Here is a 24,429-nt window from a genome sequence, read left to right as displayed (position 1 = left end):
TTTAACAACATCTATTTTCGTTGAGTATGCTTTAAATAAACGGGTTTACCGCGGAAATAAGAACATATCGTTATTCGTTGTTGATATTTAGTCCTAGTGACGAAAGAAATGACCCCGACGTGATTTGAACACGCAACCTTCTGATCTGGAGTCAGACGCGCTACCGTTGCGCCACGAGGTCCTGTTATTCTAAATAAAACGGAACAGCACATTATTCCATTGTGGGAAAACTGTATTTTCCGTCACTCTGTGGTTTGTGTCATATGTGACTGTCGTGTCCATCGTCAGCTTTGACGCACGACACTAACCCAGAGTGTTTCTCACGGCTGTTACCTGATTTTGGCTTTTACGCACGGCTGAACCTCGCGTAAAGCGTAAACGTAAGACGCGTCTCTGAATCTCCAGATAAAAGAAGAGTAGAAGCTGAAACCACAGCGCTGCTCTCTGCATTTCATCTGCCCGGGTTTTAAAGTCTATGTTCCTCTGCAGTTCCCTCCAAGCAAATGCTGCGGGTGTTTCTGTCCTCTTCACTCACTAGATGGAGCAGTTCCACAGAGACTCGTTGCCAAATTGATGAACCGAGAGGATCCTCAACAATAAAAGAGCTGATCCTCTGAAAGTTTTAAGTAATGAGTCATTCACTTTGCAATAAAACAATGTAACTTTAGGATAAATGCATGTTGCAGTGGATCATGTCCATGGTTCCATGTAAATGAATCTGTGGTAATATGAAAAAAGGTCTGGAGCCTATTTCCTGCACATGCTATGAATGAATGTGTTGAATTAGTTCGTAATTCGGCTGATTTAGCTTTGACGGATGTGTCTTGTTATTTCCAGCTGTTTCTGTTTAGGAAAGAAGTGGAACATCTGGATAATCACCTCTTCCATAATTGACCAACCTGTTCGCAGCAACATGGATGGGTAAGTGCAAACCACACATGCAAAAGTCTGTTGTTTCTTTCCTCTCGTTTTGTTGATTGATTTTATATAAAACGATGATGGCACCAAGATGAAACTGAGTTCTTTCTATAACAGAAACAGTTTCTTCAAATTCCAATTCCCTCTGAATTGACCCTGTGGTAGAAACGCAGAGTTCCTCCATGTTCCTGATGTCCAAACGCAGCTTATTATTTATTTCTCTCACAATCACAGTCACTCTGTTGCCATCAATGTAAAACACAAACCTTATAATCATCAGTCACCTTGATATGAAGTTGTTCGCTCAGCACTGATGATGTGGTCCCTCCTGCTCTGGCTGCAGCTGATCTGATTAGGATGCATGCTGTTCTCTGTCTGCACTGATGAGATGCTGCACATTGATCGGCCGGATAGGTGAACATGATGGGAATGATGCCTGTATACAACCAGTTTTTTTATATAAATATATCACATAAAATATATTTCTCTTAAAGATAATTTGCAGATTTTCTTCCTGATGTGTCAGTGAGGATCACAGTAGGATTTCTGTCTCTCTTAGATAGAAAGTCACAGATTTCAGGGGTCAGACTTCTTGTTGTAGTTTTCTTCTTTGTGATTGATTTGCTTAAGTCAGTGGTTTGAGATTGTAAAGGCTTGTGTGTCTGTCTGTGTGCATTTGTTTTGTTACTGGACAACTTGAGAAAGACGTCACAATAATAATACAATGAGTACAACCTCCCCCACACACTCCAGTGTTGCAGCAACCAAAGCTCCGTCACTGTGGGATTCTCAGACGTCTTCTCTCCCACAGCTAACACTCATCTGACCACACTCACAAGGGTTTAGCCCAGTTTTAACATCCATCTACAATCCACCATCAGAAGTTATACAGCTAATGACAGATTTTTAAGTGGGTATTTTGGGACATAAGAGTAAATATATCTGTAGTTCAGCAGTGGTATTTTTTACTGTTCTATTAAAGAACAGAAGTAATGTTATTGTTTATGATCATTAAGGGGGGGGGTCTATAGTTATATAAGGACAATACTCATACTGTCCATATGCATACTTGATATTTTAATACTACTTCCTTTCAGATCAGAAAATCAACCTATTTCTTTGTAACAGACAAACCACAACATTATAACATAAACTCAATATGACAATTTGTATCCATATCAAAGTGCATTAGACCTTTTTTCGTGCAGGAAGCAACTGTTTCCTTAATTTAAAATTCCCTGCCTCATAGTAAATTGAGTGCAAAGACATACGGCAAACTCTCAAATCATAGAATTTTTCAAAGAATTGATTTGACTGTAACCGATTATCTATTCTTGAGCAAATGTCAAATTCAGTTGGCACGGTGGTACAGGGTCACCTCACAGCAGGAATGCTCTGGGTTCGAATCCCGGTTTGGTTGGGGTCTTTCTGTGGAGTTTGAATGTTCTCCCTTGTCTGCAGCGTCCTCCCAAACAGGTCAGGTTATTCACTGTATTTCAGACCTGTGATACGCTGGTGTAACACGCTTCTCGCCCAGTGTGAGCTGTGATTGGCCCAGGAGGAGAAGGGGTATAGATAATGGACGGATGGATGGAAATTTCAAATTCTCTGCAGATTGATATTTAAACCATTCTGGCATAATCTGAAAATGTGGCGTGTGCTTTGTGAAAATGCTGCTCAGCAGGATCACCTGTAAAGTAACCAGCCGTGTGTTTACATCACCTTTTCTTCACCAGCTGTTAACCTCATTAGGTATGAAAGAAAATGTCTAATTGGGAAATATCCCCTCAGTATATTGGATATGCAATGACACATTTGCGGTGTTACATATAGAATGTTTGAGATGTTAAGATGATATTTGTTGAGAGGTTTTCTTGCAGTATTTTCATGCAGTTTCGTGAAACCACAGGGAATGAATAGGTGAATAAACGCAGAATATAACAGTTTGTCTGCTGAGTCAAACATCCTGTCTACACCTGCAGGCTTCTCTAAACCTGCACGGAGACGAGCTGTTGTGATTTGCAGGTCAGGAAAGAGAAGCCAACTGGACTCAGAGAGAGAGGGGGGAGGAGAGAGAGAGAGAGAGAGAGAGAGAGAGAGAGAGAGAGCAGCCATCTGCGTGTTCTGCTGCACTGGATGCAGTCTCCATGACAACATGGTGCTCCCGCAGCAAAATCCTGGGAAGACGGTTTGGTCCCCACCCCCATGCGCATGCACACAAGTGCTACGTAGCTGCTTGAGAGGAGGACTCGCACCTCGGATGTCCGTGCACGTACACACACACACACACACACACACACACACACACACACACACACACACACACACACACACACACACACACACACACACACACACATATAAACTCCACAGCTCCTCAACAAGACAACATTTATCCTTGGGAAGAACTTGAACCCGGAGTCCCTGAACACCCATTTACTTTTTCAAACCCATCCTCTGTCTCCGCACTTTTCACTTTCTCTCTTCTTTCTTCACCTCTCCATCAACACCCCCCCCCCGTTTAAAAGCTGAGCTCCAAATCTTGTCACTCTCTCCATCCATCACTTCCCTGCACCTGCACTGTGTTTGTGAGGAGGCAGTTTATCTGTTTACCACCTCTCTCTCTCTCTCTCTCTCTCTCTCTCTCTCTCTCTCTCTCTCTCTCTCTCTCTCTCTCTCAGATGAAGCATCATCAGTTTTCCGTTTGACAGTTTGAGGTTTTCTCATTCTCCTTACACACACACACACGCACGCTAAAAAAAAGAGAGGGACAAGATAAGTAAGGGCGAGTGAGGGTGTAGAAAAAATTCGGTGTCTCTTTGTTGCCATATCCCCTCCGCTCTGCTCATCTCTCACACTATTGGACCATCCAGCCCCCTCCCATATTCACAGCAGCCAGTCAGCTTGTACAATCTCTGTATCTCTTGCCTCCTAAGAGTCTCTCACTCTCTCTTTCTCTCTGTCTCCCTCACTCACTCTTCCTCCTGCTTGCACGCACATACATGAATTAAAGCCAGATCCACACACACACACATACGCCGTGTCCCCACCTGCCTCCCCGGACTCCCTGCTGCATGAGGGGCTTCTTGCTGTTGCGATGTTGGGTTCTGTGGACTCATATCTCTCCCACTGGGGGAGAGCTTTCTGAAAACTTCTCCTCTCATCTGTCAGGAACCTGCTGTAAGTAAATCTTCCTCGCTCTTTAACGCCATCCCCACTACGGCACTCATTCCTTCATCCTTGTCCATCCCACACCTTTCTCCCCTTGGCAGGGAGGATGCAAACCTGTCCTCTCTCTCATGCCACCTCTCTCCACTCACCTTCCTCTAACTGCTGCATACACCCTATGTTGCCGGTTTCCAAAATAACGCGGCAGGCCATTCGCTGGCCTGTGCAGCATAACCTGTACATATTCACTGCTTGTGTGTTTGACAGCTTCTCTGAGGCTGAGCTCAGTGTGATCATAGGTGAGTGGAGTGATGAGCTGCTGCTCTCTGTGCTGGAGAGATGGTTTAAATATTGAACTTCACTTGAAATATGAATTTGTGGCTTGCTGCAATATGTCTTTAAAAAGCTTTTTTTCCCCAAAATATGGGAGATTTAATAACTTAGCTAAGACATGAATGAAAAATGTATCTTATTTCTAAATAGAAAACAAACGTGTCAGCGTGCATCAATATCTACTAGAGTTTATCAAAATATCGATACGGCAATATATCATGTCCTGTCTCACGAGATACGATTATCAATATGCTGGGGTCCAATATCGATATTGTAGTTTAATATATATATTTTGGACTTTTGCCAGTTTATGTCTATTTTACATTTGAATGCTGGCACATGTGGACATTGAAAAGTCACTGTTTGCTTGTTAAAGACTAAACGGGGACTAAGATAAAACTTTATGCACTTTTTAGTAAATCTTTCTGTCTCATTTTGTGTCAAACTCTGTGAAACTGACATCAAATTGCAGTGAACAAATACAAATCCTGCACTCTATCTCTTTAGGGGCATTTTGTATATCGCGATGTGTCGTTATATGATTGTCTTGCAATATATCTACAACGTATGATCGGAGAATCGTGATATTATCGTTATAATGGGCCATGTATCACGTATCATATCATATCGTGAGTTACCCCGAGTGACAACCTTGTCAACCTTTGTACAATTTCAGATTACCTGCATTACCTGGATTTAGCAAACCCTCATAAAACTCTTATAATGATGCATTGACTTTCTACTGTCTCTCAGTGTCAGTTCTTCACTTTGCTCTCATTCTAAACCGAGACACAGCTGACGATGCTGTGAGCAGAACCTCACGTCGTCCTCAAAGCAAAAACCTTTGACTTGGAACTCCAACAAGACGAGACCCTGAGGGGGAATCAGTGGAGGACAGAGGTGTCCACACTTTGTGAGCGTGTAAAGTCCCGAACAAGGACATTTTTAAAGGGTCGAAATATATTCTGAGCGGCTGCCAACTACTGAAACTACTGGATTTTCTGCCCCACTTGTGTCCCGACTGTCACAGACTGTCTGAGATTATCAGCTCACTTGATGCGGAGCCAATTTTCTATTCTATTTATACATTTTAGTCGTTAAAGTGTTTGCTGGTGCATCTAATTGGAATTTCTTGTTATGAGGTTTAATACAACCACTAGAGCCTGACTTGATATTTTGGAACTGTTCACAGACATATAAATATCTGTGTTAAAGTTTGTGTATTTATATGTAAATATTAAGTTTTATTATTGTTATTTTATGATAAACTTTATGGTTTAACTGTAAAATATCCTGCGTCAATTACATTTTTTGAATCATAGCAGTATATATGTCAGCCACTGTGTCGGTATTGGACATTTTTTACTCCTTAATATCAGTATGAGCACTGGCCGCAAAAATCCATATCCAGGCTCTAACAAGCAGATACTGTATTTGCACCTCTCTGTAAATGGCTGAGAAGAATCATTTGGTTCCTGGTACCTCACGGTGGCATCTAGCACCGTGACAAGAGACTTCGATAAACACTGCAAGCACTGACAGTTGTGTTTCAGGTGATCGTGTTGCCACGGGTAACAGAAATGTCTCTGCAGGGTCAAGCAAATGTTTGTGTAAATGTTTTTGATGCTGGTTTCATATGAACCCATCAGAGAGAGGGGGGGGGGTCTTCATGGGAAACGTGTACGTCAGAGCACAAGTTATTTAACTCTGACTTTGATGAGAACATTTATTAACTCTGACTTTGATGAGAACATTTATTAACTCTGTCTTTGATGAGAACATTTATTAACTCTGTCTTTGATGAGAACATTTATTAACTCTGTCTTTGATGAGAACATTTATTAACTCTGTCTTTGATGAGAACATTTATTAACTCTGACTTTGATGAGAACATTTATTAACTCTGTCTTTGATGAGAACATTTATTAACTCTGACTTTGATGAGAACATTTATTAACTCTGTCTTTGATGAGAACATTTATTAACTCTGTCTTTGATGAGAACATTTATTAACTCTGTCTTTGATGAGAACATTTATTAACTCTGACTTTGATGAGAACATTTATTAACTCTGACTTTGATGAGAACATTTATTAACTCTGACTTTGATGAGAACATTTATTAACTCTGACTTTGATAAGAACATTTAATAACTCTGACTTTGATGAGAACATTTAATAACTCTGACTTTGATGAGAACATTTATTAACTCTGTCTTTGATGAGAACAGAGTAGTGTTAAAGATGTAGGATCCTCTAAAAGTCTTGTCGGGTGAATTGTTATTAACCTTTTACCTCTGCTGTAAAAGCCAAGATGGCTAATTTATCCTTAATTATTAATATATCTTTTTCTTATTTTAGTTTTGATACATTTTTCCAAACAAAGATGACTTTGGTTCTATATTGTGGTTTCAGTTGCAATGTGCATTATATTTTGCACCAGGTTTTAGCCTAGAGACAATATGAAGAGTTTCATTTTCACTTTTATGTGCATTTTATATTTCGCTTTGAAGTACAAACAACTTTTATTTCTCCTCTGGTCCAAAAGATAAGATGTTGAAGCTGAAAACATCATTGGCTGCATCATATCAGAGCTACAGGCTCTGCTGTCTGACAGAAAGGTCACATGGGATTTGGTTAGAAAACCAGTCTGTGTGCGAATGTTTGCACTAAGATGTGAACACGTGTGTGGAAAAGGAGTGAGTGTGTGTTTCCAAAGCACATTCAGTCGTGTGCACGTTGTATTGTGTGGAGGGAGCCATGTGGTGAAAGCTCAGCAGCTGAGCTGAGAGATGCACTCACGTCATGCTGGGTATTTTTAGACACGTTGCTCAGGGGGGCTCAGTAATAGCACTGACCATATTATACCATGTTTTTCAGCATTTCATATACATCAGATTATACAACCACAACAAAACACTGTTGTTTTATTTCAGTTTGGAAGAGATGTTTTTTTTGCATTTATAAATCTAAATGCTGACTTCTTCTGCAATTCTGCATAATTTCATGTGTAAACTTGTGCGTTTATGCCAAATCTTCAATATACGTCATATTTCTCTTTCTTATTTTGACAATATTTTTGCTGCTGTGCTCATCACACAACCTTTAATCAGGAAGATATCTGATATATCAGAAGTACTTTATTGATCCCTGGGGGGGGAAATTGGGTTTTTACAGACTAGAGACTACAAATATACAGAGACCATGACAATATCAATAAATAGAAATACAAAATATAGGAAGTGTATGAAATATATGTATTATATTAAGAGATATATATATAAAAAAGAAGCCAAATAGGATTATGTAAAAATTCCATATATCCAAAACTGCTTCAGTTCATCAGAAAATCTAAGGGTGAAAAGAAGGAGAGATTCACTGTTGTATATAAATCAAACTGAAGAACGGATTAGTTAACATTCAGTCAAGTGTTAAAACTCTGCACTGCTGATGTTCCTGTGGTCACTGTCTTGATATTAATCCTCCAACCAGTCATGTGTAGGTTCATTACTTCTTGAAGCATGAACGCCCTGGACACCACACAGGCCTGTTTAGATCTTACTGTGATGAAAGAATAAGAATAACAATCATAAAACTGTATTATCCTCGCTCACTCTTTCCTGTAAAGATAGAAATCAGTGAAGATTAACACGATGGTGACTCTGTGGTAAAAACAAACAGTCCCTGTCGTCTGAATTCTCTTTTATCCATTTACATGCTTCTTTGGTGATGATGTGCTGCTATAGTTGGGTGCACTTGTGTTTCTGTGTGTGTTTGTGTGTGCTGAGGTGCGTTAACATGTTGATTCAGACGGTTCCTGTGACACATTCCTGTCCAGCTCCGCTCGGATCGGGCGAGCTGATAATTTAAGGCCCCTCTGCGTGCAGGACAGTGAGGAGCGGGGAAGGTTAACCACCCACCGAGAGTCGTCATCCGCTGCATCACACACACTCGCAGGCTTCCCTGTTCTTTTCCGTCACAGCAGCATCACAAAAAGCGTGGTCAGTTTACTGTGGGATTCCTTCAGATACGATGAGCACTTGTAGAATCCAGTGAAAGAGAATCCTGCATTTGTGATGCTTTTATTCTTCAGTTTTCAGGCCTTGGATTGAATTATCTTTTATTTTATTTTGTCCACCAGGCGTGCTGTTTAGGCTTCACCCCCACTCCTTCATGTGCAGAGGTTGACAGACGTGCAGATCATAAATCCGTCGACCTATTGGCATGACAAACAAATGATGGAATTTCCAATCCCCTTAAGTAAATGAATTTCTGCCGCTGTTGGACCCACTGAGTTAGTTTTTTTCATTATGTTTAAAATGAGCAGCAAGGGCAGATAAAACATAAAAAAACTAAATAACACAGCGAGACGAGGAGAGTTTCACCCTGAGGCGCTGCTTCTCTGCTCCGTACAACCAGAGAGTGAGAAAAAACAACTCCAGGTCCCAGAAAAATGTGTTTTATCTCCTCCTGCAGAAATCCCCCCCCCCTCTTTGAGTCTGTGTGTTTCTGTGATGTGACGGCCCACAGCAAAGAGCTCTTCTCTGTTTTGATTGGTGAGGTTTCTGGATATTCGGCTCTTATATAAACAAAATTTTGACCTTTTTATGAGACAAAAAGCTAAACTTCCCAAATAGATAAACTCTCCTGAAGACACAGGGTCTGTTAAACTTACCTGAAACGTGACTGGGGTCTGGATCTGTTGTGTCAATGAACTGTTCATGTTAATATATGTTTAGCTCGGAGGCTTCTATTCCCTCAGTTATTTAAAGAAACAAATTATCTCAGGATCAGCTCCTCTACCCTGTGGCACATGCCCCGCTCTCACTGAGACTATCACGGCAGAGCGAGAGCGTCGAGGATGAGGAGTCTGTGCCTCGTGTAGAATGAATCTATTTATTTGAATGTTATATTTTGATATTTTCAAACATTTGAACGTTTGAAATGTTGATTACAATCTTTTTATTTCTTATACTCCATCAGCTGTGTTTATGTATATTAACATTAATCTTTTTTATTTATATATCAAGGTACTTTTATAATAGGTAATCATATTAGTGAATATGTACTGTACTTATATAAGATTTCATAAAAACATGGATCTTCACTTTAAAAGTGATGCCAATGTCAATTGAGTTGGTTTGATATTAATAATTCAATTCAAAGGGTTTCTTTTCTTCCAAATCTGATAAGACAAGGTTATGATCTGATATGCACACTGACTCATGCACTTTAAGAGATGTCGCTCTCTCTCTCTCTCTCTCTCTCTCTCTCTCTCTCTCTCTCTCTCTCTCTCTCTCTCAAGGCTCAGTGGAGTTGAGCTGCTGTTCTGATGTTTGCTTGATGTTATCCACGTCAGGAATCTCTTGATGAAGTTCAGTCTGCAGCAGAGTGAACATGAGAGGAGAGACACGGGGGGGGTGGTTTCATGACTGTGGCGCTCGCAGGGTCGACGGGTTTTGTTCGTGGTGTAAAGAATTAAATTATATCTCATTGTTATATCATAATGTATTTGTATGTGTTTTTTATGCTGGGTGGTAAAGTGATGCAGTGGTTCATCGCCTCACATCAATAATGTTTTGGGTTCGACCCTGCAGGCCGATCAGAGGAAAGACCCCCCTCATATACAGTATGTCCCCATAGGAATGATTTGACATACCCTATTTATTTTTACACTTCTACTTTGTTTTGTGAAGAAGAAGAGAACACAAGAGGACATTGTCTTAGAAAGATATAAGACATGATAATATATATATATATATATATATATATATTTATACCCATGTATCATGATTATTTTAAGGGATGAATCTGGAAACTTTTCAAAGACCTCCTCTGCTAAAGGACCCTCGTGGACCCCCATCTGAGAACCACTGTTGAAGGTTGATAGGAGTCTCTAAATTGCCCGTTCGTGTGAATTTGATTGTGAACAATTATTTGTCTTTGTATGTCAGCGCTGTGATTGGCCAGCGACCTCTCCTGAGTGTATCCCCTCTCCTGGCTTCAGCTCCCCATGACCCTCTGAGGATAAACAGTACAGATGATGAAATGGCCTATTTTTACATGTATTTGAAGGATTTGCAGGTTTTCTAAAATATCATGTTAACCTTCAAACTCTTGTCGGGGCTGTGATAACAAAACATGTGATTACTCTTTACTCGTGTACAAGATGCAGGTGAGTCGAACAAAAGATTAGTTACAAACTGTGTGTGCACATTCAGCACCAAACCTGTCTGAGAGATTTTGAAACCTGCCTGAGGGCTTTCTGCCTCCACTGCTCTGTTAAAAAAAGAAAAAGTAAAGCAAATGATATTTATGTGAAGCCAAATTTACGCTCACACACCTGCTTTCCCTGAGGCGGATGGCGGTGTGACGACAGCTGGGTGGCGCCTGCTGCTGCAGCGTTTGAGAGGGAAGCGTCAGTGTTTTCGTTTCAACCCGTCAATCAGTGGGTAATTTGTAGACCTGCGTGTTTACTGTGAGCTGCCAAAAACAAGTCTCCTGTCAATAATAGTTTGTGATGATTCTCTAATGATGTTGTGTGGCAACATCAGATAAATGCTGACAATTTCCTCATTAAACACACAAACCTGCAGGTGAACCTTCTTATCTTTCATTCCTAACTTTGCACACATGATAAAAACCAGTGAGGATGTGTCAGTGGTGTGTTAGCATGTAGATGGATGAGTGCGAGCGTGCACAAGTAAAACCCGGATGTGCGTCACATGAATTGCAGAGTTATGCAGCCAAAGACAGGCTCCGGTAAATGTTTGGCATCTGGGTCCTTCTCCAGTGGCTCTGAGTCATTACTATGCTGGTCATCCAAGGATCCCTCCTCTTCTCCACAATGCATGCATGTGTGTGTGTGTGTGTGTGCAACTCGGAGCACGTGCCTGTGGTGTGAAGGGGATGAGAACTGATAGCTCTATATATAGAAGTATATGTATGTGGAGGCTTAGGGCTGGACTGTGCAGGAGAATGGAGGTTTGCAGAGCCTGCTAACGAGAGTACATACAGGCCGGCCCATGCACGCCATCTATTAGGTTTATTCCTATATCTTTATAAGGACCAAATTTAGGTTTAAACTCTGAGAGGGAAGTGTGTGTGTGTGTGTGTGTGTGTGTGTGTGTGTGTGTGTGTGTGTGTGTGTGTGGCGTCATTTGAGCAGCTGAGGAGCAGAGGGGGAGGTGGGTTATAGACTGACTCAGATTGAAACAGCTGACTGTAGGTGTGTGTGTATATATTTGCGTAGATGAGTGTGTCTGAGTGTGTCTGAGTGTGTGCTTGACATTACAGAGTGAGGACGGGGGGTTAGGGTACGTGGACAGGACATGAGCTCAGGATGTAGAATTAAAATAGAGAAAACTATTTAATGGGTTTTATATGCAAGTGAATGGGATGGGTTTAGGATAAGGTCTGGATATTAGATATAAGTATTCCTTAGGCTGCATAAATGTGATAAAGGAAATCTTAAAACTCAAGTGCTATTATAGTGCAAATGTGTCACAGTTATCTTCATTTCCACATATTAAACCTCTGTTCAGACTTAGGTTCAGGTTATTTTGTTATGAACCTCTCTTGTCACATTATTAAGACTCTCGAATAATCAGAATACATCACGAGAGCTTTGTGGCTCCGTAAAAGTATTGTTCTTATTCTCACTGCTTGAAGTGGATGTGGATTTTCTGGTTGTTTTTCACTGTTGTTGTTCCGCCCCTTTCTGAGCCTGAGGCAGAACCGTTTCTTTTGGTTGTTGTTGTCATCGCTCTCGGCTCAGACTTAACCGCTGAGGTCGGTTTGTTTTTCTCTCTTATCTCAGAATAAAGTTACTCTCACAGCCTCAAACAGGACTTTATAACCGGATTTAACTTTTCCGAAAAGGGCAACAACTCAGAAATTATGCAATTTCTTTTTATTTTCTGATCATCTCTGGTCCTACATCAATTAATGATGTGCACTGTTTCTGGAGACTCACTGTGGCACCGGCGCTTCATCTTCCTCCTGTTTAATAACTGCAGGAGCTGTATATTCGCATAAAACTGTCGATTCAGCAGATACCACAGCAATAAACCAGTAATGCTGTCGAGTGCTCGCTGCAGCGATGGCAAGAGGCGGCCTGCCCACGCTGCAATTGGTATATTGGTCATGTCAGATACCCAACTCCCTGATTACGCACCGCAGAGCGTGAAAACAAGACACCATAAATTAGTTCTATGCAGCGTGTTTGTGGGAGCTGACTTAATTTGGAAGGAACAAGCGTTTAGATCTTGTAATGAAGTCCGGGGAGCATTTGACTTGTTTGTTTAAATCAGTGCAAGTTCATAACAGGCAGCAGAAGTGGCACAATAATCTGCGTGAGTGACTCGTTAAATTAACTGATGTCATTGGCCGAGTTGTGTTTCCATCCTCTTACCCTCGACTTCCTGGCGTGCGAGCTGAGGCCGATGGGATTTTGGAAAGGTGTGTGCCGGGGAGTGGAGAAGAGCGAAGGGCCGGAAGCGAGGGTGGAGAGACAACTGGACTCAATCCGCCCAGATTAACGCTAGATTGATGTGAGAAAAATCATCACCTCCCGCTCCAGATTAAACTCTGACCACTTCACAAGGACACGGCGTTTTCGGGAGACCAGGATCAAAGAAATCCTGCAATGAGATATTTTACTTGATATCCCCCCCTCCAAAAAAAATAAAAAAACATAATCCCCTTTTTAGCAGTGAGGGTTTTTCTTAATCACTGCAGATGTGTAATTTGATGCGATGATGCTCGACAGAGAGAGAGAGAGAGAGAGAGAGAGAGAGAGAGAGAGAGAGAGCGGCATATGTTCCACATTCTGAGTTTTTTTTAAAGGTGACATCATGAATTATGTAACGCAGTGTTGTGTTTGGCTGACCTGCTTGTGTGTGTGTGTGTGTGTGTGTGTGTGTGTTGTGTGTGTTGTGTGGGGGTACTTGGCTGGTTTAGTAATGACACATTTTTTGGTAACAGTAACTGAAAGCCAGATAATCTGAATGTTTAGATAAGAGTCAGAAATGTTGTTTCTGAGCAAAGCTGCGTTCAAGACTCGTTTTGCAGAGTTCAACAAGGTTACACAAGTTATATAGTTACATGGCATTTATGTCTTTCCAGCTTTGACAGTTGGACTCTTCCTCTTGCTCCTCTTCCTCTTGTCTGTTTCAGTCGCATGCGTCCATTCCGCTCTGGCCGGCACGAATTGTTCTCCCGTGATGCAACCCCACTCCATAGTTTAAGTTCCCCGGCCAATCAGAGTGCGGCAGTAGGAGGGTATATCCAGTCAGCTCATGCTTGTAAACAGCTCTGACAGTAGGAGGGACTTTCAATTTACAGTCCCACCCTCTGTTGTCGTCCCTGTTCAGCCCTTTTTCAGTGTGAGTGTGTGTGTGTGTGATGTGAGGAAAAGGGAAAAGGAAGAGTGGTCAGTGGAGCTGGAGGGCGCAGGCGAGAGGGGAAGTCAGGGTGTGTGCTGATTCTTCAGTGTTACACTGACCCAACACATAGCTGCCATGGAGCCTTCTCCACTGATCTACTGCAGCCGACTGACAGCAGGTAGTCTGTGTGTGTGTGTGTGTGTGTGTGTGTGTGTGTGTGTGTGTGTGTGTGTGTGTGTGTGTGTGGGTGTGTGTGTGTGTGTGGGTGTGTGTGGGTGTGTGTGTGTGTGTGTGTACATGTAAACTCTGTGCGTGTGTTCTTATACATGACAACTGTGTGTGTGTGTGTGTGTGTGTGTGTGTGTGTGTGTGGATGTGTACTCATACATGTAAACTGTGTGTGTGTGTGTTCTTATATATGTCAACTGTGTGTACTTATACAAGTCAACTGTGTGTGTGTGTGTGTTGTTTGTGTTCTTATGTTCATGCAGTACACGTGTTGACTGTATATTTTTAAATAGTGAATTTCACATTTGCTCTGCAGTTCAAGCCACATTCACACGTTCATACAACAGCACTATAAACCTGATGCACTACTTGGTTTACAAAAACAAACACCATTCTATCACACACCTGCTCATGTGGAGGAGCCGGGGATCGAACCATCGCCCCTCTCGACCTCCTGAGGCACAGCCGCCCAGCTGTGTGCCATCAGCTGTCACCAGAGTGAAGTGTGTTTGTGTGAAGCTGTCAGCACAGATTCATTGTTGCTGTTCAGGTACACGAGAGTCAACAGGGAGCAGATGGACCCTGAGGCCAAAACTTAAATCAAGACCAAATGTCAATGTCGATAATTATCATGATTAATGACACATTTTTATTTCTTTAGACTTTTTAGATTTTTGCTCCTGAGAGAACGTTGTGGTTTAAAACTTTTCTTAATGAGCAGAGTATCAAACACTTGATAAACAGCAACGTTTTTTACAAATCTGAAGTTGATCCATATGAACTGAAGCTTTGTTGAATCACTAATGATGAAAATTATATTTTATTTCCCAGCTCTTGTTGACACTTTTCCTCTCAAACTGTCTCTGTCCTCCTGTTGAACTGGGAAGAAGTTGATTAATTTCCACTTCCTCTCCTTGTGTGTGTGTGTGTGTTATATATTATATTCACACGTGTATGAGCTGCGAGGATCCAGTTCCTTTAGTTCTGGATGAGACAAAGAGAAAGTGAGAGAAAGAATACGATTACTTTGTATCCTGTTAAGCCGGCGCTGAATAGGCGCTTTGTGTTTTGACTCCACGAGTGTTCGCCTGTTGTCACACACCAACCTGCTGCAACCATGCGCTCACACGCAAACACGTACCCAGATTCACATGCAAATACTGTAATCCTGAGAGTTCAGGGGAGGTGGGGGGGGGATTACTGGAGCCGAGGTCTGTTATTACTGCGTGTTTAATTGCCGGGGGAATTATGACACATTTCATTTTGATGGTGTTTAGTTGACAGCTCCCTGCAGGACGTGTCCTCTCGTACATCGTGTTTTAGAGGCTTCCTGCAGTTCCTGTCTGGGCTTGGCTTCATCACACGCTGCTGCTTTAACTGCAGAGACTAAAATCTGAGTCTGCACGTCGTCACTCACTCCTGGAGCTTGCAGAGCCTGTCAGTGAACTGGTCACGGCTGCTTTAAAGCTTCAAAACCAAGCACGGCGGCCTACTTAGGCACATGAGTGAAGTTGGGAACGCCGTCTGCTTCCTGCATGTACATAAACACATGATACTGCACAGGAGAATCCACTCATGTGCAAGCGTTATTCTCACGTGTGTGTGTGTGTGTGTGTGTGTGCTGCAGCGGCATGTGTGCATTTTCCAATCAGCTGGAACATAGCTTTGTAAAAGTCACATGCCTTTCACGCATGAGTTACACTGTAGGTTCAAAAGAAATGTTAAGTGACATTAAAGGTTTTATTTTTCCATTTTCTCCGACTGACACTGAGCAGATGGCTTTGGCAAATTCCTATTTAGGATTTATTCCTTTTCAGGATCTTATTTTGCTGTGGCCACCAAAAATAAATGACTTTTTAAAGTAAACAAATGCAGCCACAGCCGTCCCAGGACCACGGGTGTTATTTTAGATTCACTGTCATAGATTCCCTGCCTCCCCGCTAATACACGTGTCTAAATTTAGACAGACGTCATGACAGAATGATGCTGTTGAGGTATCAGTGAGTTGTGGTGGAGAAGGAGAAGAAGTGTATGAGAACTTAACATCCTGTGGTTGATCCCTCGTTTGTTCTGCGTTCTATCGAGCTTCTTTTCACCAGAGTCCAACAGAGACAACCGGATATTCTTGAAATGCCAGTTTTAATCGCGGGATTTAAACAGAACAATGCATATTTGGATTCAGACAAAACATAAGCCACTTAACCACTGATCGTTTCCATCAGACACTCTCCTCAGCAGAGAGGGAGTGTGACATGTTGTTCTTGTGGTTCGGCGGCTTAAGACGTGACCTTTACCCACCCGGTCCGCAGACTGTGTGTCATTGGATCCTCTGGAAAGATACTGCCTGGGTCTTACCCACTGTGATTGTGTGTGTGTGTGTGTGTGTGTGCGGGGGGTCAACAACTGACAATAGGGCAAGATGGGCTAGGGGATTGAGTGTCATATTAGATCCAGCAGCGACAGATGCACAGACACGGAGGGGGGGTGAGGTGGGGGATGATGATTATCAGTGTGTTTGTGCTTTTGTGCATGAGTTTGTGTGTGTCCTCGTCACAAGGGAACGTTCATAACTCCATCTTGAAGCCATGCAGACGTGTGTTTGTTGAGACTCACACACGCTGCTCTTCACTCATCCCTGCGTCTGTGAGAACATACGAGTGCATGTCTGTAACATGAATAATACACGTGTTGACCTACTGAGAAAATGTGACTGGACGACATCACCGGAGTCAGTCAGCGGCACAGAGGTAAAAGTGACACGTGCAGTAATCATGAAAGGCCACAATTTAAAGCTGAGGGCAGGTGAGGTGAAGTATTTTCCCAAAAAATAGATGTCGTCTCTGCTTTTCTCACAAAAAGATAAAAAATCATTGCAAATCTAAATCTAAATCTAAATCTTAAATCTTTATTAGACCCGATATTTTAGTGCGGTTAAAACACCGTCTCTCCATTTCATTTTCACTCTACATGCGAGTGGAGCACGCTGCAGCAGCATCTCTAACATGCAGCTGTAATTGTTCCACCATATGTGTTGGGACTTGTGCTGATGAATGTGAAAGTGGGACACGGTGGAGACGGCGCTGGTGTGTGTTGCCAGGCAGAGGATCCGCACCTTCCAGCTGCCTTCCGGTTTTGAGATTTTAGCGACATGTAGCCCATGCCAGCTATTTGGTGTGTTATTTAAAATGAATTCTAAATGTTTAGAGCTTAAATTTGTGAGAAGTTGAAAATATGTGATGACTTATAACAGACACATTTAACATATTTATCTAATTTAATGGCAACATGATGTGTTAATACAAATTAAAGGGAAAAAGGGGCCATCAAAATTGAAATGCAGAATTGTAACCTGTTATCATTCCCAGACTGATACACAGCTCTTTTAATACACAACTAAAAACAACTAGATCAGTCATTTGTAAAGAGGCTAATATGTGTGAATCACATTAAAATGTATTGTCATCTTTAAATCAAACTCTTCCAAGGAGGTTGCATTTTTGTTTGTTTGTTTGTTTGTTTGTTTGTTTGTTTGTTTGTTTGTTTGTTTGTGAGCAGGGTTAATTAACCTTCCATGAAATTCTTTGGAGGGGTGACCCCGGGAATAACCCATAACAAAATTCAGGTTCACCCCCTGATTCAGGAATCTTCTTTTCACTTAGGATGTTTTTCAAAATGTTCTTTGATTTGTCAGAGAACAAATAACAGATCTTGTTAAAAACTCTGACATCTTTAGGAGACTGATATTTATGAGTGTGTGTAATTTGGTGCAGATCCAAAAGAAAATCTGGATGTAGTGAATTAACATGTGGTTTCATGAGGGGACTGTTTGTACTGTACTCTACAATGATGTTGATGTGATGTGTACATGATCAATTACACTTTGTTTATCATGACAGAACATATTGTTTAATGTGTTAAATTACAGTATAACAGCTGAACTATTAACTCAATGACACAGTGAGAAACCACAAGTGATGAGTAACGACTATCAAACAGCAACAGAAGCAAACATAGACAGGACTCAGCAGATTCTTTTGTGTGTCTGCGTGACTGTGTGTGTGTGTGTGTGTGTGCGTGTGTGTGTGTGTCCAGTTCATGAGTGGATTTAACTGTTACAACAGGTCCAGAGTGCATCGGGGGTGTGTGTTGTGTAGACGTGGGCTTTTTGTTTTACAAGCTTGTCATAATACATTATTGTATTGTCTTTAAGTCCAAATTGTGTTAATTTCCTGCTCTGGTTTTTAACTGAAGTGTTGATTAAACACGGTCTTGCTGGTTTGTCTACATCTGCTCCTGTCTCCGACCTCGGGGCTGTTGCATGTCTCTGTTTCACACTGGTCCCTTTCAGCTGGATTCCGTCTGGTATTAACCCAGAAATAACACAGCAACAATAGACACGAGGAATTAAACGGCTTTATTAGCTTGGGTTCCTGGTACCTCCTGTGGGAAGTTCGCTGAGCATTAGCAGTCCCCGAAAGTGATACTCAACAATAGAAAAGTTTAAATTTAGCCGAATATTAATCCATTTATCTTTGTCTCTCCCCCCCTAGGGTAACTGCTGCCATTGTCTGTGGCTCTAAATGTCCTCTGCCATGGCGAAGCGCGAGGCTGGGAGCACCAGCCCAGTGGTGCGTCAGATAGACAAGCAGTTCCTGGTCTGCAGCATCTGTCTGGATCACTACTGCAACCCCAAGGTCCTGCCCTGTCTGCACACCTTCTGTGAGAGGTAACCAACGTCTGTCCTCTCGCTTTCAACCCACACCGGCAAAAAGGTCTAAATACACCTCCGGGTCCCTCAAGCTGAACCTGACACAAGTCTCTGCTCACACCATCGGCTTTTTATGCCTCTGCATCGACGGGGTATTGTGTTTTTGGGTTGTCCGTCCTTCCGTCCTTCCGTCCTTCCGTCCTTCCGTCCATCCGTCCGTTCGTCAGTTTGCCTTAAAGATGAACTAATTGGGTTTTGGTGAAACAAAACATATCTTTTGCCTTGTGAACGTGATATCTCGGGAACGCCTTGAGAGAATTTCTTCAAATTCAGTTCAAACATTAAGTTAGACTCAAAGATGAACTGATTAGAGTTTGGTGCTTGAAAGTCAAGGTCACAGTGACATCATGTTCTTGTGAATCTGATATATCAAGAACACCCACCATTTCATTACATGAGGCACTGACTCAAGGATCACTGGGACCTCACAGTACACCTTTTCTGTCGTGTGAACGGGTTATCTTAGGAATGCCATGAGAGAATCCTTTCAACTTTCACACAAAGGTTTACTTAGATTCACAGAGTAACTGATTCGATTTGAGTGGTCAAAGGTCAAAGGTCAAGGTCACGGTGGCCTCTTTCGAACATGATATCTCAAGTCTGCCTATCTTACATTTTTGTTCAATTTAAAAGATTAATTTAAAGGTCAAAGGTTACAGTGTCCTCATATGAGTCTGGGAAAAAAAATGTGTGTAGACTGAAACCGCTGTGGTTGGTGGAGGCGTACAACCACAGGGCAGTAATTATAGTTTATCTGTTTTTACTGTAGCAATTTCCCTGTCAGTATCCTGCCATCCTAGTTCTGAAGAATTCCTTTAATATTTACATGTCCCCTAATAGAAGGAAATCTATCGCAAATCCCCACCAACAATTAAACAGCTCGGAGCGCTTCTCCTCACAGACTCCACGGGAATAATTGCATTCCTCAGCATCGGGGGCCGCCAACTGACTGTAGCCCCATTGTTGGGAGATACACTTAAAATACTTAAACTTGCAGTTCCTTAGAAAGACAACACCCCCCTCGAGCGATACTTACTGGGGCATTTGGTGCCGAGCAGGGGGGGGGCTTTCGGAAAGCTTGTTGTGGGTCAGGGTGAGAGGACGGAGAATGTAGAGAGGGGAGTGTTGTGAGGTATAGAGGATAACCGGGATTATGTTTCAGACTGGTTTACGTCTAAACCCTACGATCAAACAAATATTTATGGAATAGTTTTCGATAGCGACACAAAGCGTGAAGGGTAAGTCTTTTCTCTCCATGCAATGAGAGGGGCAGTTACCCACCAGAGGGCAGGTTTAATCCGGGGGTTTAACTGGATGACATGTGATCTGAAGCCCTGCTGAGGTGAACAGATTTTTGTCTGGAGCTGTGCATGATGTAGCCAGACAGATGTTTTAATGCTGGATGGTTTTAGGGTTGAGCTGGTAACCCCCCTGCTGGGCCCCCTCGGTTCGGGGGTGGTTGGTGTCACGTTTAATTCTGCTCCTCTTTTCCTCTTTGTCATTAAGCACATGTGAGCTCACAGCACAGTTAGTCCCCAAACAAACAAAGACAAACCAATGGTGATTTGTCCAGACTGGTATAGTGGTGTTGACAGAGCGGCCAAGACTTTGATGGTTCACTGACTTGGAATATGGAGAATGTTTCCTCTTTTATTCCCACTCCTCCCCCTGTTCTTGTTCTATCTAACTTTGGTGAGTGGGTACGATCTCCTGTGATCCACAGAACTGTGGAACTGACTGACAGATATTTTCTGAGTTTGCTTTTCACATGTGAAGAACGCAGCAGGAGATTCATCGGGTCAGACGTGTTCACATCAACAAGAAAATGTCTGAAATATTCAGGCAAGTGATTATAGTTATTGTTATAGTGAGAATAAAGGAGGCAGGACATGACGTATAAATTCTGACGTCTCATATTTTTGTTTACAGCACATCAACACCAGCACAGGCCCTTATCCCCAAAAGCTCTCGAATTTCGTTGTGTTTCTAAGTTGGAATCTGCGTTGGCGTCTTCTACGTGCACTGCAACTTGTTTTCATCCTTTGATATTTGTGTCCATCATCGGACTTCAGTGCATTTCTGAGAGCAACTGTAATCTTGCTTTAAATCTTTGGTTGTTCTCAAAAGCTAATGACTAGTTTAACAAAGCTTGGTTGAGACGTAAATGAAACAGAAAGGTTTTAGTGTGAGTTGAGACTTATCCTCCACACTGACCTCAGGTTTTTTTTACTGTATAACGATCAGTTATCACAGAAGCTAAAGTAAACACAGCTGTGCATCATGTGCTGGATGGCAGCCGGGCCGTCGGCCATGTGGAATGTGCTGTAACTGCAGCTGTACACTGTTGACTGGGGGTTTGGCTCGTGAAGGTGTTTAATGTTAAAACTCCTCAGGACAACTGAACCTGAACATCCTCAGGCTTCAGGGGCCGGTGGGACAGATTTGTGGCTGCGGCACCGGAGGAGGCTCGGCCTGAATCCAGCACCTTGTCACGTGCACACACACAAATATGCAGAGACATAAACGTGCAGTATGTGCCACACACACACACACACACACACACACACACACACACACACACACACACACACACACACACACACACACACACACACACACACACACACACACACACATGTTCTGTCCTTCAGTATTTAGTCAGTGAGGAAAGTTGTTTTGCCAAAGATTCACTCACTTAAAGACAAAGTCTGGATGTTTTCTCTCAGGCTGTGGTTTTTTGGTTTTTGTGTTTTGACTCTGATTCACTCTCAACTTCAATTTGTTGTGACAGGAGAACCAGACACTGTCTCTCAACACGGTGCTAAGACGACAGATAGTTAGAACCCTTCTGTTTTATTGGTTGGCCGATAAAAATCAGCTGATCTACCAATATGAAAACTTTTATTTTACTTTCATCTTTATGCAGAAATCTTGTGAATTTATGTCAAATAAATTTGTCATTTTTTAAGAAATTGCACATTAACACAATGCAACTGAACAGCTGTTTCATTGTGTTTCATTGTGTTATTGTTTTGGTGGATGTTTGTCACTGCGTGTCTGTATCTTGGTTTTGTCTTCTTTTACAAATGTTCTTGGGATTAGTAAAGTTGTATTGAATGTGTGTGGTATTTGTGTTTATGGTTATTTATAGTAAAGTTTATGATTAAACTGTAAAATATCAAACATTTCTTTGTTATAAAGGTTTGATAACGGCATCTTAGAAATATTTTTTTAAATATCGACTGATATATCGGTATCTTATTACTTTAGTTACTAATATTGGCATTGGCCCCAAAAATCCACATCAGTCAGGCTCTGCTAATTATTCAGAAAACAATGCAAAAGACTTGCTTGTGTATATTTTATGTATTTTCTATCTCATGCGTTTCTTTATCTGCCTCCTCAGTTGTCTCCAGAACTACATTCCCCCAGAGTCTCTGACGCTCTCGTGTCCAGTGTGCCGGCAGACGTCCATCTTGCCAGAGAAAGGAGTTTGTGCTTTACAGAACAACTTCTTCATCACTAATCTCATGGAGGTTTGAATCCTAATTCCTTTTTTCTCTTTCAACTCAGACACAAATGTGTTCGCCCAACAGGATTTTCTAGTATGTTACAGAGGAAGAAACGTAGATTCAACCAATCATGAGATAGATGTCAAAGAAAGGGAAATGAACTGAAAGAAGTGGGTCAGATTGCTTTGTGTGATCCTGGTGCTGTTTTAGTGAGGACCGCTCCTAGTGTTCAACAGAGTGAGCACATACTTTCAGAGTGAGGTCACTCTGGACAGTCCTGTATGCTTCATGAGGCTCTTTTTAGGATTTGTTTGCCTCTGCGCACTTCAGTTCTGGCTTCACTTTTATTGCATCTCATCTGTCAGCTGTCGACTGCCAAATAAAGGAAAGAAAGGACACCATAGACCACATTGTGCACAAGAACATAGATCATTAATCTTACTTAGTCATTAAAAATGTTCTTGACCAGGTTCTTCAACGAGACCCGGAGTGCTCGCGGCCCGAGGCCTGCAGTGTCCTGGAGTCAGTGAGTGCTGCAGCTGCCGGGAAGCCGCTCTGCTGCCCGAACCACGAGGGGAAGGTGGGAATCTACTAATAATTAATCTAAAAAAAACTTTCCTTTCCCCTCCTGCAATAACCAGCCAGAGTGAGTGAGCTTCATTTTGAAACTCTACTTGTCTCCCTCTGCAGGTGATGGAGTTCTACTGTGAGTCGTGTGAGACAGCCATGTGTCTGGACTGCACGGAGGCCGAGCACAGGGAGCACGTGACTGTTCCTCTGCGGGACGTGGTGGAGCAGCACAAGGCCGCACTGAAGACACAGCTGGACGCAATACACAGCAGGTGAGGACTCGATGTCTCCGTGAAGCTTTTAGACTTTATCCTTCACATCAGGTGTTTGGGAGCTGAGGTGTTTTGGCCCTGATTTAGCATTTGCCATCAAACATCACCTGTGCTGTGCTGTGCCTGGCATTTCAAAACTTCTTCTACATCTACTATGATTAATATATTATAGGGACACGTTTTGTAGCTTGATCTAGCTTCTTCAACAGGTTATCTTATAAATGTGTCATTGAGTTCCCTGAAAAACGTGATACAAGTTATCTTATATTTCTTATTTATTTGAGTTAAAAACAAACTAGAATAGCTCCACCAGGTCCTCTGATGAAACCATATATGAATTCACTAGATCTGGATTTTTATTCTGATCTGCACCAAATTTCACACACTCGTAAATATAAGTTCCCTAAATTGTTATTTATTTAAAAACAAAATTCCAGATCAATAACTAGGAATTGTTCTCCGAGAAATCAGAGAAAATTTTGAAAAATGTCCCATCTCACAATGTTAAAGAAAGTGAAAAGAGATTCCTGGATCCTTTGCACCAACATGTAATTTGTTCTTTCCTGGCCCACGTCTTTCCACCAAGTTTCATGGTAATTCAATCTGTTGTTGTTGCGTAATCCTGCAAAAAAACCAGCAGATAAACAGACAGGGTTTCTCAGAAGGTTTCTCCTCGTGTTCCCCTCCAGGCTCCCTCAGCTAACAGCAGCCATCGAGCTGGTGAGTGAGATTTCTCGGCAGCTGAACGAGAGGAAGACTGAGGCGGTGGCAGAGATCACCAGTACGTTTGAAGAGCTGGAGCGAGCGCTGCATCAGCGCAAGTCGGCCCTCATCACAGACCTGGAGAACATCTGCACCACCAAGCAGAAGGTGGTGCTCTCACATACATGCACAAGCATTTGTGCTCTTGCATCATCAGGGTCAGACACACATGTTAGATCTCTCACATTCCTGTCAGCCTTAGGACTTAATGAAAGACTCTCTCCTCTTCTTTCCTTCTTTGTATAAACAGTATTTCACCTGCCTCCTCTCTTCTCATATTTTACTCTAACCTGTCCTCATCCTCTTTTCTCTCTCACCTGAGTGCAGGTCCTGCAGGCGCAGCTCTCATCTCTCCTCCAGGGGAAGGAGCACATCCAGAGCAGCTGCAGCTTCACAGAGCAGGCCCTCAGCCACGGGAGCGCCACTGAGGTGGGCTGGCTCACTGTTACTAGCATGACAGAGCTCACAAACAGTTTACAGCTCATCTGGGAATCGGCTATCCTGTAACAGGAT

The 24,429-nt window shown here is 42.3% G+C and overlaps 1 protein-coding gene and 1 non-coding gene across 4 annotated transcripts in view; one reads left to right on the top strand and one right to left on the bottom strand.

Moving 5' to 3' along the window:
- Positions 1–109: 109 nt before the first annotated feature.
- trnaw-cca lies at positions 110–181 on the bottom strand. Its single transcript has one exon. It is a non-coding gene; the product is annotated as a tRNA-Trp (tRNA).
- A 3,720-nt stretch (positions 182–3,901) lies between these two features.
- trim3b (tripartite motif containing 3b) overlaps positions 3,902–24,429 on the top strand; it is a 29,072-nt gene continuing 8,544 nt past the window's right edge. For 2 of the 3 annotated variants that reach the window (XM_035177991.2, XM_035177989.2), the window contains exons 1-7: positions 13,780–13,982; positions 18,583–18,758; positions 22,207–22,336; positions 22,782–22,892; positions 23,003–23,154; positions 23,844–24,024; positions 24,244–24,345. In XM_035177991.2, the coding sequence (XP_035033882.1) occupies positions 18,613–18,758; positions 22,207–22,336; positions 22,782–22,892; positions 23,003–23,154; positions 23,844–24,024; positions 24,244–24,345 (822 nt within the window). In that variant the 5' untranslated portion in view covers positions 13,780–13,982; positions 18,583–18,612. Of the gene's footprint in view, positions 4,099–13,779; positions 13,983–18,582; positions 18,759–22,206; positions 22,337–22,781; positions 22,893–23,002; positions 23,155–23,843; positions 24,025–24,243; positions 24,346–24,429 lie in introns of those variants that run through there. The other variant, XM_035177990.2, reaches the window with a different exon arrangement.

The sequence above is a fragment of the Hippoglossus stenolepis genome, chromosome 15, assembly GCF_022539355.2.
Source record: "Hippoglossus stenolepis isolate QCI-W04-F060 chromosome 15, HSTE1.2, whole genome shotgun sequence".
Taxonomy (NCBI): Eukaryota; Metazoa; Chordata; class Actinopteri; order Pleuronectiformes; family Pleuronectidae; genus Hippoglossus; species Hippoglossus stenolepis.
Note: the sequence above shows the minus strand (reverse complement) of the source record. Positions and strands in the feature narration are given on the sequence as shown.